At 49.0% G+C, this 12,841-nt stretch overlaps 4 protein-coding genes across 5 annotated transcripts; 3 read left to right on the top strand and 1 right to left on the bottom strand.

Annotated features, from left to right (window-relative positions):
• Positions 1 to 1,181: 1,181 nt before the first annotated feature.
• Positions 1,182 to 2,327, bottom strand: LOC6600916 (proteasome subunit alpha type-4). The gene is made up of 3 exons (XM_002025889.2): positions 2,252 to 2,327; positions 1,940 to 2,145; positions 1,182 to 1,885 (listed from the first exon to the last, which is right to left on the bottom strand). Exons 1-3 carry the CDS (start codon positions 2,252 to 2,254, stop codon positions 1,306 to 1,308), a joined length of 789 nt encoding a protein of 262 aa, XP_002025925.1. The 5' UTR covers positions 2,255 to 2,327; the 3' UTR covers positions 1,182 to 1,305.
• A 296-nt stretch (positions 2,328 to 2,623) lies between these two features.
• On the top strand, positions 2,624 to 4,727 carry LOC6600832 (augmin complex subunit dgt3). The gene is made up of 6 exons (XM_002025890.2): positions 2,624 to 2,693; positions 2,755 to 3,083; positions 3,145 to 3,507; positions 3,563 to 4,231; positions 4,285 to 4,462; positions 4,513 to 4,727. The coding sequence occupies exons 1-6, from the start codon at positions 2,676 to 2,678 to the stop codon at positions 4,675 to 4,677; spliced, it is 1,722 nt and encodes a 573-aa protein (XP_002025926.1). The 5' UTR covers positions 2,624 to 2,675; the 3' UTR covers positions 4,678 to 4,727.
• Positions 4,728 to 5,576: 849 nt separating this feature from the next.
• Positions 5,577 to 10,126, top strand: LOC6600833 (atrial natriuretic peptide receptor 1). Of its 2 annotated transcripts, XM_002025891.2 has the most exons (11): positions 5,577 to 5,877; positions 5,931 to 6,042; positions 6,112 to 6,277; positions 6,567 to 6,644; positions 6,780 to 7,056; positions 7,164 to 7,719; positions 7,778 to 7,893; positions 7,970 to 8,048; positions 8,133 to 8,776; positions 8,846 to 9,170; positions 9,246 to 10,126. In XM_002025891.2, the coding sequence occupies exons 1-11, from the start codon at positions 5,580 to 5,582 to the stop codon at positions 10,078 to 10,080; spliced, it is 3,486 nt and encodes a 1,161-aa protein (XP_002025927.1). In that variant the 5' UTR covers positions 5,577 to 5,579; the 3' UTR covers positions 10,081 to 10,126. The 2 variants fall into 2 exon arrangements, with proteins under 2 accessions (XP_002025927.1, XP_026842251.1); XM_026986450.1 differs by lacking the exons at positions 7,778 to 7,893; positions 7,970 to 8,048.
• A 431-nt stretch (positions 10,127 to 10,557) lies between these two features.
• Positions 10,558 to 12,766, top strand: LOC6600834 (fukutin-related protein). The gene is made up of 3 exons (XM_002025892.2): positions 10,558 to 11,611; positions 11,672 to 11,788; positions 11,847 to 12,766. Exons 1-3 carry the CDS (start codon positions 10,874 to 10,876, stop codon positions 12,705 to 12,707), a joined length of 1,716 nt encoding a protein of 571 aa, XP_002025928.1. The 5' UTR covers positions 10,558 to 10,873; the 3' UTR covers positions 12,708 to 12,766.
• Positions 12,767 to 12,841: the final 75 nt, after the last annotated feature.

Below are 12,841 nucleotides of genomic sequence, written 5' to 3'. Positions count from 1 at the left end.
AACAATTATTTCGTTTTTATTTGTATCTGCATTTTAGCCAACTAAATTTCTTTCACTTTGTCAGATAATTTTCGATAGGATCGATCTGCACGAATATGAAAATTTCAGCCCCTCAGAGCTAACAATCTTTATATTCTACGCATTTCCAACAACATTCCGGATACTCCAGTACCGTGTTTATACCATTCGTCTCGCACTCGGCGAAAGTGGCTGGCTGTTGGCAGCTAGAATGAAGGAAGGAGAGGAATGGAATTTTTCAGTAAGCTAGGAACCGGAAGTATAATTCGGGGGCTTACTTACTAGATAAGGTGGCCATGTGTTTTTCCTATATGCCATACGCACGAATAAATGCCACAATAATCTTTTGACTTCTTACTATACCCAAGGGCTACAGTAATATTGTCCTCATCCACAAGTGCGCAATGGGTTTTGTTTCTTTCCCACCGTCCAGGGATAATGTAACTGTATGTTTTATTTCTATAATATCCTCCATCGTGCCTTATGATTGTTTTGGGAGGGATCCAATACCAAAGCCCGGCATCCCTGTAAGCAATCAAAGTATTTACGACGGCAAAGACGACCATAAGGAGGATGCACTTTATGAGAATCATGATTACGGAACGGACCAGCCAGACAAGACTTCTTCCAACTCAATAAAAGATTCTACGACGGAAACTGCCTTTTATAGTAAATATTTAAAAAAATTTGTGCAACACTTGCGATTTACCTGAAAATATGAAACAAAACCAAGGCTCAGCCGTATTCCGCTTCCCCCTGAGTCAACCGTACGGATGGGTGCCTAACATTAACCAACTGTCACAATTATTCCGAATCGAATGGAATATACATATGTACATATAATCGCAATATTAGCGGATGCAGTTCTTATGGTCTGGTCCTTTCTAAATTTATGCCTAAACGTATTGAAATTGAATACTTTTTTACCCAATTGACATATATGTTAATATCATTAACTTTGATCTGAAAACCTATTTAAATAAGCAAAATCTCCCTTTTTGTTTTTAGTCATAGTCAGAATGATGATTCTTCACCACAGTTTTTCTAGTCAGAAAATGTTCAGAAAATTAGCCCAATCTCGGCTTGTGGTAGATTTTGTACATGAGAAAAGCAGTTTAGCTCCTTTGATAAATCCTACAAAAACATGCACGCATATCACATCATATATTTATGATCACCATGACCGCATTCAGTTTTGAAATTTTATTTCACGTTCTTCAAATACAAAATAAGGATCGCCCTAAAGTAATTTGGGTATAGTATGTATGTAGCTGTCTACCAGTCTACCTAAGACTTGGGTTGTTTGGCCTGCTTCTCCTTCTTGGCGGCTTCGGTTTCGGCCTGCAGTTTATTGTACTTTTCGATCAGCTTCTCCACATCGGGCTTATCCAGCACACTGTAGACGGTGGTATTATTGACACGCTGCAGGGTGGCCATCTCCACCTTCTCTGGAGTCAGCTTAGTGGTGTCCAGAGTCATGCTTAGCACCTTTACGGCCAGATCTTTCGCCTCCTCTAGCTTAATGGATGGTTTGTCGGCCAGTTCCTGTTTCAGCATGGATATGGCAGCGCCGAAGTTATTGCCAATGCAAGTAGCCTTCCAGCCACCGTAGTTGCCGCTGGGATCAGACTGGTACAGCTGATAGCCGTACTTATTGTCCCAGCCCATGTAGAGAAGAGAAACGCCAAAGGGACGTTTGCCGCCGTACTGAGTGTAAGCTTGCTTGATGTCGCACAAGTGGGACACCAGCTGCTCGCATGGAATCACCTCTCCATAGCTGAATTGGTAGCGTTGGGCTATCAAACGCAGCTCGGCGGTCAGCACATTGGCATCGGATGTGATACCGGCCACAGAGCAAACCATGTTCCTGTTAGTCAGTCATTTTCAATACTGTTTATAGATATAGACAAATGCCACTCACTCGTTCAGACGATAGATCTTCTCCGATGGTATGGCACTGTCCAGCAATTTGTTGGTGCTACGGCATTCAGCGGCTAGCAAAATGCCATCTTCGGCCAGTATGCCGAGACAAGTGCCGGCATGGGAGATGGCCTCCATTGCGTATTCGACCTGGTAGAGGCGGCCCTCCGGCGAGAAAATCGTGGTGCGGGAATCATAGCGGCGCGCCTAAAAAGACGAATATGTATGTGAGTGTAAGCTCAAGATACCCGCATTTTAACAAGTCAAATGCACATGAATGATGCACAACCGGCTGCGTGTGGCAGTTACTTACCATTGTCAGTTTCTAGAAATTTACGAGTTTACTTGCAAAATTGAACACAAGAAATTTACTTGTCATTCAATGTAAGGTTGCCAGAAAGTCTGCTTAACGCGTCCCACTAGAGCTGGAAGAACAATCGATGTCACTATCGATACAGGGCTGCATAATAAAAAAAAGCAATAGATAATTAAAATAAAACCTAATTTTCTTTAAACAGAGTTATTTTTGTACAAGCACAAAATTCCAAGCTGTGCTCCAATTCCCACTATTTCATATATCTGTAGTTGCAGCATAGTGGCAGAGTTGTATATTTTCTTATCGCTCATCCCTAGTTTGACTTCACTTGCTTGCGAATACGCGCGAATTTTTTAATTTTTTTTGTTTTTGTCTGAATACTTATTTGTTTGAACGTTCATAGAAGGGGCTACAGGCTACAATGGGAGACATTCTTAGCGTAAGTCAAAATCGGACTTTTATTGTTGACTATGCAGTTCGATTAAAGTCATACTTTTTAGAACTGTGACCTTTTCAAGAAACTGGGGATCGACAGCTCCAATCAATGGCTTCTCTACGACGAAAAACTGGAGAAGTTCTTTAAGTACCTGTCTGTGAGTATTACGGACTCCAACATCCTTACTGAGCAGGAGGTTCTGGAGCGCGATGAAATGCAGCATCGCGCGAACTGGCTAACAGGGTCGGAGCTCCAACTTAAGCAGCAGGAGATCGAAGCGGAAAACCCTGGTCTGCTCACCCATACGCAGCAGGATGTGGATGCTCTGAGTGCGGTGGGGGCAGCAATTCAAGAGGCATCAGCCGACTATGCCTCACTAATTGAGAATATGGCGTTAGTGACCCAATGTCGCAGAAATGCTGTCCTATTAATTCTACATGGTTAATCTTTGCAGAAACACCAAACAAACTATAAATAATAACCTTATCGAGTTGGAATGTGCCGCTTCTGCACTGCAAAACACGGAAAAGATTCTGTTAAGCGACTGCCAAGAAAAGGCCAAGCAGCTGGAAGAGCTGCAGAGTGAAAACTGCAAGCTGAGCAGCGAGGCCAAGAAGGCGTTCATATCAGAGCCGATGCCACAGCTCTTTATGCACCAGCTGCCGCTGGAGCATTACTTCCTCAAATGCGACTCCTTCATGCAGTATTTTACGCTCTATATTAAGGAGAACTTCAAAATCCAGAAGAATAACGAGTTCAGCACTGCTGAAGTGAATATCCTGCATGAGAAGGAAAAGTTAGAGAGCCTCGAGAGGGGGTCAGTAAGGACTGTAATGATAGATGTCATAAATTAACGATTTCCTTCCTTGCAGCATCCAGTATTATGCCCTCGCCTTCATCAAGAAGAAGGCTAAGGCCAAGGCAACTCAGGCCATTATAGACCACCTGGATCTTGGCCAGATCCATTGCCTGAGCGTAGCAGATATGATACGGGAAACGCATGAGTTGCAGTTACTCAACGAACATCATTTGAAAAATATCCACGACACACTCATGAACGATGTGACCAGCCTCGTCCAGCAACACACCGAACAGCGCATCGAGCTGGTCCTGTATGAAAACACCAAAGAAAAGTTGCAGCGGGCCCTGCGACGGCGTGAAAGCGACCAGCAACTGACCAAAATCATATCAGATGCCTTGTCCAATGCGGAGCTGGTTTGGATCATCATCCAGTTGGACTTGGAGAAGAAGCGCAATTCTCTGGATAATTTCTCCGAGGCACTGTGTAATCAGGCCCAGGCTACCTGGCAACGAGTTCAGACTATGTGCTCCATCAACACCAGTCACCAAGGCATCTGTTCCCAATTCTTGCAGGAGATTGCCAGCCAGCTTGCGGCACATCTTGGCCACAATATTCAGGCTAGCGAGGCCAAGAGTTGTCTCTATGAGTATGAAAAGTTTGGCCGTCTACTTTCGTACGCTTTTCAGAGCATGCTTAACAGAAAGTCCTCTGTCACCGCCCATGATCAGCTGTCGGAACTGTGAGTAAATGAAAAATTCTCGTGGATGGTAGTCACGTACTATTCATTTCTAGCAAACGTCTGGAGCAAACCCTAAGCCCCTACGTCTATGATTCCCCCCTGGAGCAGCCCATGTTAGATAATGTTCGCTATTTGTATGCAATATACAGTGTTACTCAGGAACAGACTCGTCTCGATGAGAAAGCACGACATCTGCGAACTGAATTTCAGGAGAACATCGTGGGGCGCATGGTAAGTTGGGTAGTCCCAACGTCTAAATATCGCTGATTTCTTGATTTCAGGAGAGAGACAAGTTCTGGCGCTACAAAATGCTTCTATGGATATGGTTCCTCAGGGAGCCCCAGCGCATGCTCTATGCCATCGACGAGGTGAAGAAGGGAGCGGCAAAGGTTGCCGCTTTAACCAGCAACCTGCGCCGACCCGGCGGAGGGCTTCAGCGCAAATGAATCCGATCATTGCCATTTAAATGTTAATGAATAAATTATGAATTCTTTTATACGGGATGCACGATATGAAATTGAAGGTCCATAAGCAGATACACGAAATCCATCATGCAGACGCATTAATTGCCGGCGGCACGCGACAACGTTTCCAAGCGATTGCTATTCAAGAGCCGCCAAGGAACAACAAGTGAAACCATAAAACCATGTCTCTTGCTCGCTTAACCTAGACCCATTCACATTCCCATTTCCATTCCCATTCCCTTGACGATGCCTGTTGGCCAGTAATTCGCGGGCCTCGTCCCATTGGCCAAACGAAATCGTATAGGGGTTCGGTTCGTGCCTGTCTGCCGAAGGGGTTTCATGGCCTATAAAAGGACGAGCAGCGTTCGCCTGTGGCTCATTCGATGTTCGTCTTCCGCGACAGATTTCTCTCAAAATCCTTCGGTAATTAACAACTGGAAAACAGTGAAAAAACGTAAAGTGTTTCAAAGATATGAACTTTAAATTGTTCAGAAAACACCCAGCTACTGGCAATCAAGTGTCCTTAAAGTTTAAATTTAAACGTTATATAGATCAAACCAACAAGTTCAAATCGGCGTAGTTTTTGTTTAAAGCATCAAGTGGATAATGAAATGATTTGCGAGTCATTACGCTTTGTTGTTGCTATAATTTGAATTAATTTCAAATTTGTATGTAGCCTCAGGGCCCTTGAAAGTCGAGTAAAACTCGCAATGTAATGCAAAATGAATTCAAGTTTTGGCTGCGAAATTCGGGTTGAATGAGTCAAATTGAATCAGTTTAATGGAAGGAATTGGAACTTTCCACTTAGTGTGTGTGTGTGCGATTATGAGGAATAGCCATTCATTTGGGAAACCATTCTTCCAGTTCTTTGGCAGCTCCACAATATGCATCTGTTGCTCCGAATCAGCGTCCATATTCTCTACCTGATGCTGGCCGACTCCTTCAGCACCCACAAAAATGCTAAGCGCAACGAGATCGATTCCTGGGAGGACCTGAACAAAGAGATTAGCTTCGATACGACCACCACGGTGGTTGTCAACGAAACGGGCGATATTCCTTCCAAGATCTTCGAGCGGTCAAGAGATCCGAAGCACCACCAGATGGGTCGCATGACTGAGACCGAGGCCGAATTCAGCCAGATGCGTGTCTACAATGTGGGCGTGCTGATGGCCTCCCACTTGGGTAAGCGACTTACCAGCTAGGGATTCGATTGATTCGGCCAGCACTGCCCGCAGATTCACCATTCGATCTGGAGCGCTGCGGACCGGCCGTGGACCTGGCCTTGGATCAGATAAATAAGGTCTTCCTGCGACCCCACAACATTACGCTCGTAAAGAAGAAGGCCAGGTGAGTGGACAGGGTCTTCTGCCTGCCGCCGCCACTCTCCTACCACACTTCTTCCATGTCTGTCTTAAGTTATCCATCCTGCTCGGGCGCACGGGCACCCGGACTGGCTGCAGACATGCACTTCCAGGACGACGTCATCGCCTTCATTGGACCAGCCTGTGCATTCGCCCTTGAGCCGGTGGCTCGTCTAGCCGCCTACTGGAACACCCCCATCATCACGGGCATGGGGGATCAGGTACGCGTAAGGCAAGACGACAGTGTAGCGATTTGCGTGTGGAGCTCGCACAGCATGCCGCTTTCAATAATGCGGAACTGGCTTAGTCCCCCCTCCCACAAGCTGTTTGAGGCAATCACATTTAGCCCTCTTAATTGTCGTACGCTTGACATTGGCAATTAAATGGTGTTCTGGGCTCTGGAGGGGCAATCGCTCAATGGGTCTTTAATTCGAATTTAAGTTTTCGGTTCTCCCGTGTTTTCGATAAAGCATCGCATTTCCTTTCTCCCACTTTTGCTGCCTGCGTCAGCCCCCATCCTCGGAGGGGGAGCTGACGGTGACCTCTGGCATCCTGGGCAGAATACACAAGTGGAAGAATGAGAATACGGTAAGTGGATGAAGTATCTGGCAGGAAGGTATTACTGCAACTTCTGGAACATGTACTGGAGAGATTTGTTGTTTTCAATGTCTTGGGGATCCGCGAAGCAATAGCAGGATTGTATATTCGTTGTAGAATTTCCAGGGAATGTTCAAGGACAAGTCAAAGTATCCAACTCTCACCCGCATGTCCTACTGCCAGTGTAGGCTCATTCTGGTCTTTGCCAGCGTCTTCCGCCAGTTCAATTGGAAGCATGTGGCCCTGCTGGTGGACAGATCGGAGCTCTTCTCGTGGACGGTGGGCAAGAATCTCGAGTACGGACTACGACAGGAGGGACTGCTGAGCTTTGTCCGTGAGCTAAATGGCAATGAGGAGGAGATCTATGAGAACTATCTGAGGGATGCGAGCATGTATGCAAGAGGTATACGTACATAGCACATCATGCTTTAAACTGATTTGTTCACCTCACTTATCGATCATTTCTTCTCACAATTTCCTCTATCCACCTCGATCCACCTCGGTACACAGTCGTCATATTATCGGTTCGAGGGATTCTGGTGCGAAAGTTCATGTTGGCAGCCCACAGCATGGGAATGACAAATGGCGAGTGGGTCTTCCTGGACGTGGAGATATTTCAGAGTGACTACTGGGGCGACAAGGGCTGGGAGATGAAGGACGAGTACGATGCCCGAGCCCGCAAGGCATACGAGGCCCTTTTAAGAGTGAGCCTCCTGCAGCCGACGAGTCCCAAGTTTCAGGACTTTGCGGACAATGTCCGAGAGAATGCTCTCTACGACTACAACTACACGTTTGGCGAGGGCGAGGAGGTGAACTTCTTCATTGGGGCCTTCTATGATGGAGTTTATCTCCTGGGCATGGCCCTAAACGAGACACTGACCGAAGGAGGCGACATCCGGGATGGGGTGAACATCACGCGCCGGATGTGGAATCGCACCTTTGAAGGCATTACCGGACACGTGCGCATCGATGACAATGGCGATCGGGATGCGGACTACTCGATCCTAGATCTGGATCCCATAAACGGGAAATTTTCAGTCGTTGCTCATTATTCCGGTGTTCACAAGTGAGCGACGGGCCCCTCGTATAGTCGAATTCGATTCACCAAACACGCTCTTTTCTAGGGAATACGCTGCTGTGCATGGCAAGAAGATACACTGGCCGGGCGGACGTGAGGAGCCGCCGCCGGATGTGCCGCCCTGTGGCTTCCTAGGAAATTCTCCGGACTGTCATGACAATGGTATGGCCTCCCCATCCCATACTTGAGAAAGGTTTAGATTATTAGATTCGAGATACGTAAATCTCTCCGATTCCAGAGTCCACCATTATGTATTCCATATTTGGACTGTTCCTCTTTCTGGGTCTCGTCTTCCTCGTCATTTGCCTGCTGCAAAAGTAAGACTCCCTCAACTTGGTCTATCTTACCGGTGCTTAAAAAAAATACTCCACTCCCATTCTGGCATTCTTGCATTCTTTTAGGCAGATGAAGCTTAGCAAGGAGCTGAACAATATGTCCTGGCGGGTGAGACCCGACGATGTCCTCATCGAAATGGGCGGCATGTTCGGTTCCAAGGGTGGCCTCCAGCGCCTGGACGTCGAGAATATCTCGCTGCAACAGTTCGGCATCCACTCCGGTCGCGCCTCCATAGCCAGCTTCACCTCGCTGCCGCCGCAGGTGTACACGACGATTGGCCAGTTCAAGGGCGAGCGCGTGGCCATCAAGAAGGTGAATGTGAAGAAGGTGGAGCTGACGCCCCAGCTGCTGTGGGAGATCAAGCAGGCGCGCGACGTGAGCCACGAGAACACAGTACGGTTCGTGGGCGCCTGCATCGACCTGCCACGACCCACTGTCCTCATCCTCACGGAGTACTGCTCCCGCGGCAGCCTCAAGGATGTGCTGGAGAACGAGGCCATCGAGCTGGATTGGAACTTCCGCATGTCCCTCATCCATGACATTGTCAAGGGCATGAGCTATCTGCATAACAGCGACGTGGCGGCCCACGGAAAGCTGCGCTCCTGCAACTGCCTCATCGATGGCAGGTTTGTGCTCAAGATATCCGACTTTGGCCTGGCCACGCTGACCACGCCCTCGGACTTTGTGCGGGATCAGAATTACTACTTGAGTGAGTGAATCCCAGAGGTGCCAGAGGTGTCTTCGCCAAACCGCATTCCATTGTCCTTCCTTATTCTAGAACTCCTTTGGATCGCCCCGGAGCTGCTGCCTCTGACGTCCATTCCTGGCTGCAGTCCGGCCACGCAACGTGGGGATGTCTACTCGTTTGGCATCATTCTGGAAGAGATTGTGAACCGTGGCGGACCCTACCAAGAGGCGCGCCAGCAGATGGATGTCCACACCATTCTGCACAAAGTGCGGCAATGCAATGGATTTCGGCCGCTCATTAGGGAACGCGAGTGTCCACCCGATCTCCTGGAGCTCATGGAAAAATGCTGGGCAGACAACCAGGAGGAGCGCCCTGCCTTCTCCACGATCCGCAGCAATATTCGCACCATAATGAAGTAATCACTTCCGAAATCATCCGAAGCCAAAGATACACCTAATACAGTCCCAATCTTCTCTTTTGTGGATTCCAGGGGCTTCTGCGAGAATCTAATGGATGACCTGCTGAATCGCATGGAGCAGTATGCCAACAATCTGGAGAGCCTCGTCGAGGAAAAAACGCGCCAGCTGAGTCTGGAGAAGCAGCGCACGGAAGAGCTCTTGTACCAGATCCTGCCGCGGCCCGTCGCCCAGCAGCTGATGGCCGGGGATCTGGTGGAGCCGGAGGAGTTCAGCAGCGTGACCATTTACTTCAGCGACATCGTCGGCTTCACGGAGCTTTGCGCACGCAGCAGCCCCATGGATGTGGTAAACTTCCTGAACGATCTATACAGCACCTTCGACCGGATCATCGGGTTCTATGATGTCTACAAGGTGGAAACCATTGGCGATGCCTATCTGGTGGTCTCCGGCCTGCCCGAGCCCAACGGCGATAAGCACGCTCGTGAGATCGCCCTAATGGCCCTGGACATTCTGCAGGCCGTCAGCTCCTTTAACCTGAGGCATAAGCCGGAGTACAAGATCCAGATTCGGATTGGAATGCACTCCGGATCCGTCTGTGCTGGCGTCGTCGGCAAGAAGATGCCGCACTACTGCCTCTTCGGGGACACCGTGAACACCGCCTCGCGCATGGAGAGCACCGGTCAGCCCGGCAAGATCCACGTATCCTCCGCTACCAAGGCCATTCTGGACAAGTTCGGTACCTTCCAGATGGAGCAGCGCGGCGATGTAGAGCTCAAGGGCAAGGGCACCATGACCACCTACTGGCTGAACAGCACCAGCGAGGCCGATGCTCGACCCCCGACTCCTCAGATCCTGAGCACCGACGAAGTACCATTCCCACTTCTCTTTGCCGGCATGGGAAAGTGAATGTGAATCTGATCTGATCCAGTCTTCGTTTCCACCGCTATCTATAATCCACATATGATCTCTGATGAATCAGTATTATCTACAATTTATCTCCAAAACATTTGATATTCCCTTCCCTTGAATATAATAAATAATCACTTTTATTCTTTAAAGAGTTTAGTGTCTTGGGTATGAGTACATACAACGTTATACAATATTTAATGAATTAATTTCCATAGTTTCAGGAATTTTTCCAAACATTGGCGCTTTCGAAAAGCCATCAACTTTTGGCGCAAAACTGATTTGAAAAGCTCTACCAAATATTTCTACCCTGATGAACCACCAAGCAACCCCCCAAAAAACTCGGCTGAAAACGGGGCTGCATATGCCATCAGCTGTTCGAGCTGAAGGAGCTTTTCCGGTGGGTCGGTGGGTGGGTGAAGAGATGGGTTGGAAATATGTCGGCATTTGCGCAGAGTCGAGGAAAAAGGAATTGTCACAAAAACAAAATTGAAAAGTGATAAAAACAGGAAACAGGACCTAAAATTACTGAACCGGAAGAGCGGAGAAAAATGAAAATCGAATCTAAGAATGTGCGACCAGCATCCGGAGGAGCTTTGGGGCTTTAGGATTCCTTTCGTTCCGCTCCTGGCAGCCATGTAGATGTATAAGTGCGTAAGTGCAGGTGTCTACACCCATCCTGGAGCACCGTACACACACCGTACCGTACACACACAGGGAGATACCTACTATAAATAGTGAATCGCGTAGAGTAGCAGCCGTAGCCGTACAACCTGTAGCGAAGAGTCCCAGGATGAAGGTGCTCCGACTGCGAATGGCGAAGCTGATGCTGCTGGGCGTCCTGTTGGTCAATCTGATATTCCTGTACTACACCTGGAACACGCTCCTCTGGCGCCGCATTAGTAGGGTGCTAGCTGGTGACGAGATGGAGCCCAAGGCCGCCCCTAAATTGACGCCCAAGGAGAAGGTGCGCAACGCCAACAAGCACATAAGGAAGAGCATCACCATCGTGTTCTATGGACACTACAACTTTGAGCAGGACCTGCGGGCGAGCATCGACAGCATACTGGACGTGATACCCAACATGCCCATCCTGGTGCTTCAGGAGGGCGGCACCGAGTACGCCTATCCACCGGTGAGCTATGAGCGAAACCTCACCGCTGGCGAGGATCAGACTGTGACCTTCCTCAATCTGGCCTTCGATGTGAGACACACGCGACAGGAGCTCGATCCGTTGGCCGCCATTCGCACCAAGTACGCCCTCCTCATGCCGGACAGTGTCCGGCTGAACAGCAAGAATCTGCTCCAGAAGATCCTGCGCGAGATCAACACGATCGGCGTGGCCGGGGCCCAGGCACAGCCCAAGGAACAGCGACTGGCCGTTCCGCCGGAGGAGACGGTGCGCCGCATGGTGCTGGTCCCCTTTGCGGGCAATCTCAAGTCATTCAGCAGCTGTGCGCGGATGAGAATGGATCTGCCCAACTGGACGCTGGAGATAGTGGCAACTAATGACAGTCGGCGCTGCGATTTGGTAGGTTGTCATTCCAACAGGATGATCCTAGCTCTGACAGTCCATTTCCGTTTCCCTTAGTTTCTACAAAAGCACGCGATCCTGTTGGATGTGGCCGCTCTGGGTGCGATGCCCGAACCTTTCGCCCTGCCCTTCCCAGAGATGCTGTACATACAGGCAAAGATTGCCAATTTATCGGTGGGTACACGTCCATGAAACATCTCTGCACTCCCATTCCCATTGGTTATCTTTGCAGACCACCGTATTCTCACATGCCTTCCAGGAGGGAAGACGTCTCTTCGCCTCGTTCCACACTAAGCAGCGCCGCATGGAGCTGCGTCGCCGCCAGTTCCGGGAGATGTACAAGCGGTTGCAGATTAAGAGGATCGTGCGACGGGCGTACACGGTGCTCGGCAAGCCACCGGCCAGAGAGAGCAGCTGGCAGTTCCACCAGGGCGTGCTGGATGCCCAGTTCTCCAGCTCCAACATGTCACTGCCGTTGGTCACGGACATCGATCTCTTCGGTTGCGAGCGTACCACAAAGTCCTGCATCGGCACCGTGTACAACAATCGGCCGTTCTACTCGTATCTGGACAAGCACACCCCACCCTGCTGCCTGGACAAGCTGCGGACCACTTTCAACCATGTGCTGGAAGAGTTCGAGAACGTGGGCATACGCTACTGGCTGGACAACAATGCACTGAAAAGCGCCGTGGAGACCAACGCCATCTCACCGGATGCCTACGACATTGACATCAGCTTCAATGTGCACGACCTGGAGCGCTCCAACGCGATGAAGAAGTCGCAGAGCAAGCCGTATGTGGATAACGAGGGCTTCTACTGGATCAAGGCCACCGACGGACACTACTTTCGCGTCCAATTCTCGAAGCCCAACCAGGTGGGAGTCAATCTGTTGCCCTACGAGATCAAAGGCGCCGAGGTGCGAGCCAGTGGCTTCTTTGGCTGGAAGGCAAGCACATTTGCAGCGGATTTTCTCCATCCCATGTCCACGGTGCTGTTTCTCGGCAAGAGTGTCATGTGCCCCAACAATGTGCTCGAGTATCTGGAGGCGAAGCACATCAAAGTCCAGTCCCAAGATATGGCCATGGACGACTAGAAGTTTTAGAGGATATAGAAGATGTCTAGTTACAATTTAGTTAAGGTTTTAGCATAGATTATGGCAGAAGACCGAAAAATTTCAGATGGATTTGATTAACATTTAATTTAAAGTTTTGATTTAAGATCTTAGCC

The sequence above is a fragment of the Drosophila persimilis genome, unplaced genomic scaffold (assembly GCF_003286085.1).
Source record: "Drosophila persimilis strain 14011-0111.01,24,50 unplaced genomic scaffold, DperRS2 tig00000002-arrow-pilon, whole genome shotgun sequence".
Taxonomy (NCBI): Eukaryota; Metazoa; Arthropoda; class Insecta; order Diptera; family Drosophilidae; genus Drosophila; species Drosophila persimilis.
Note: the sequence above shows the minus strand (reverse complement) of the source record. Positions and strands in the feature narration are given on the sequence as shown.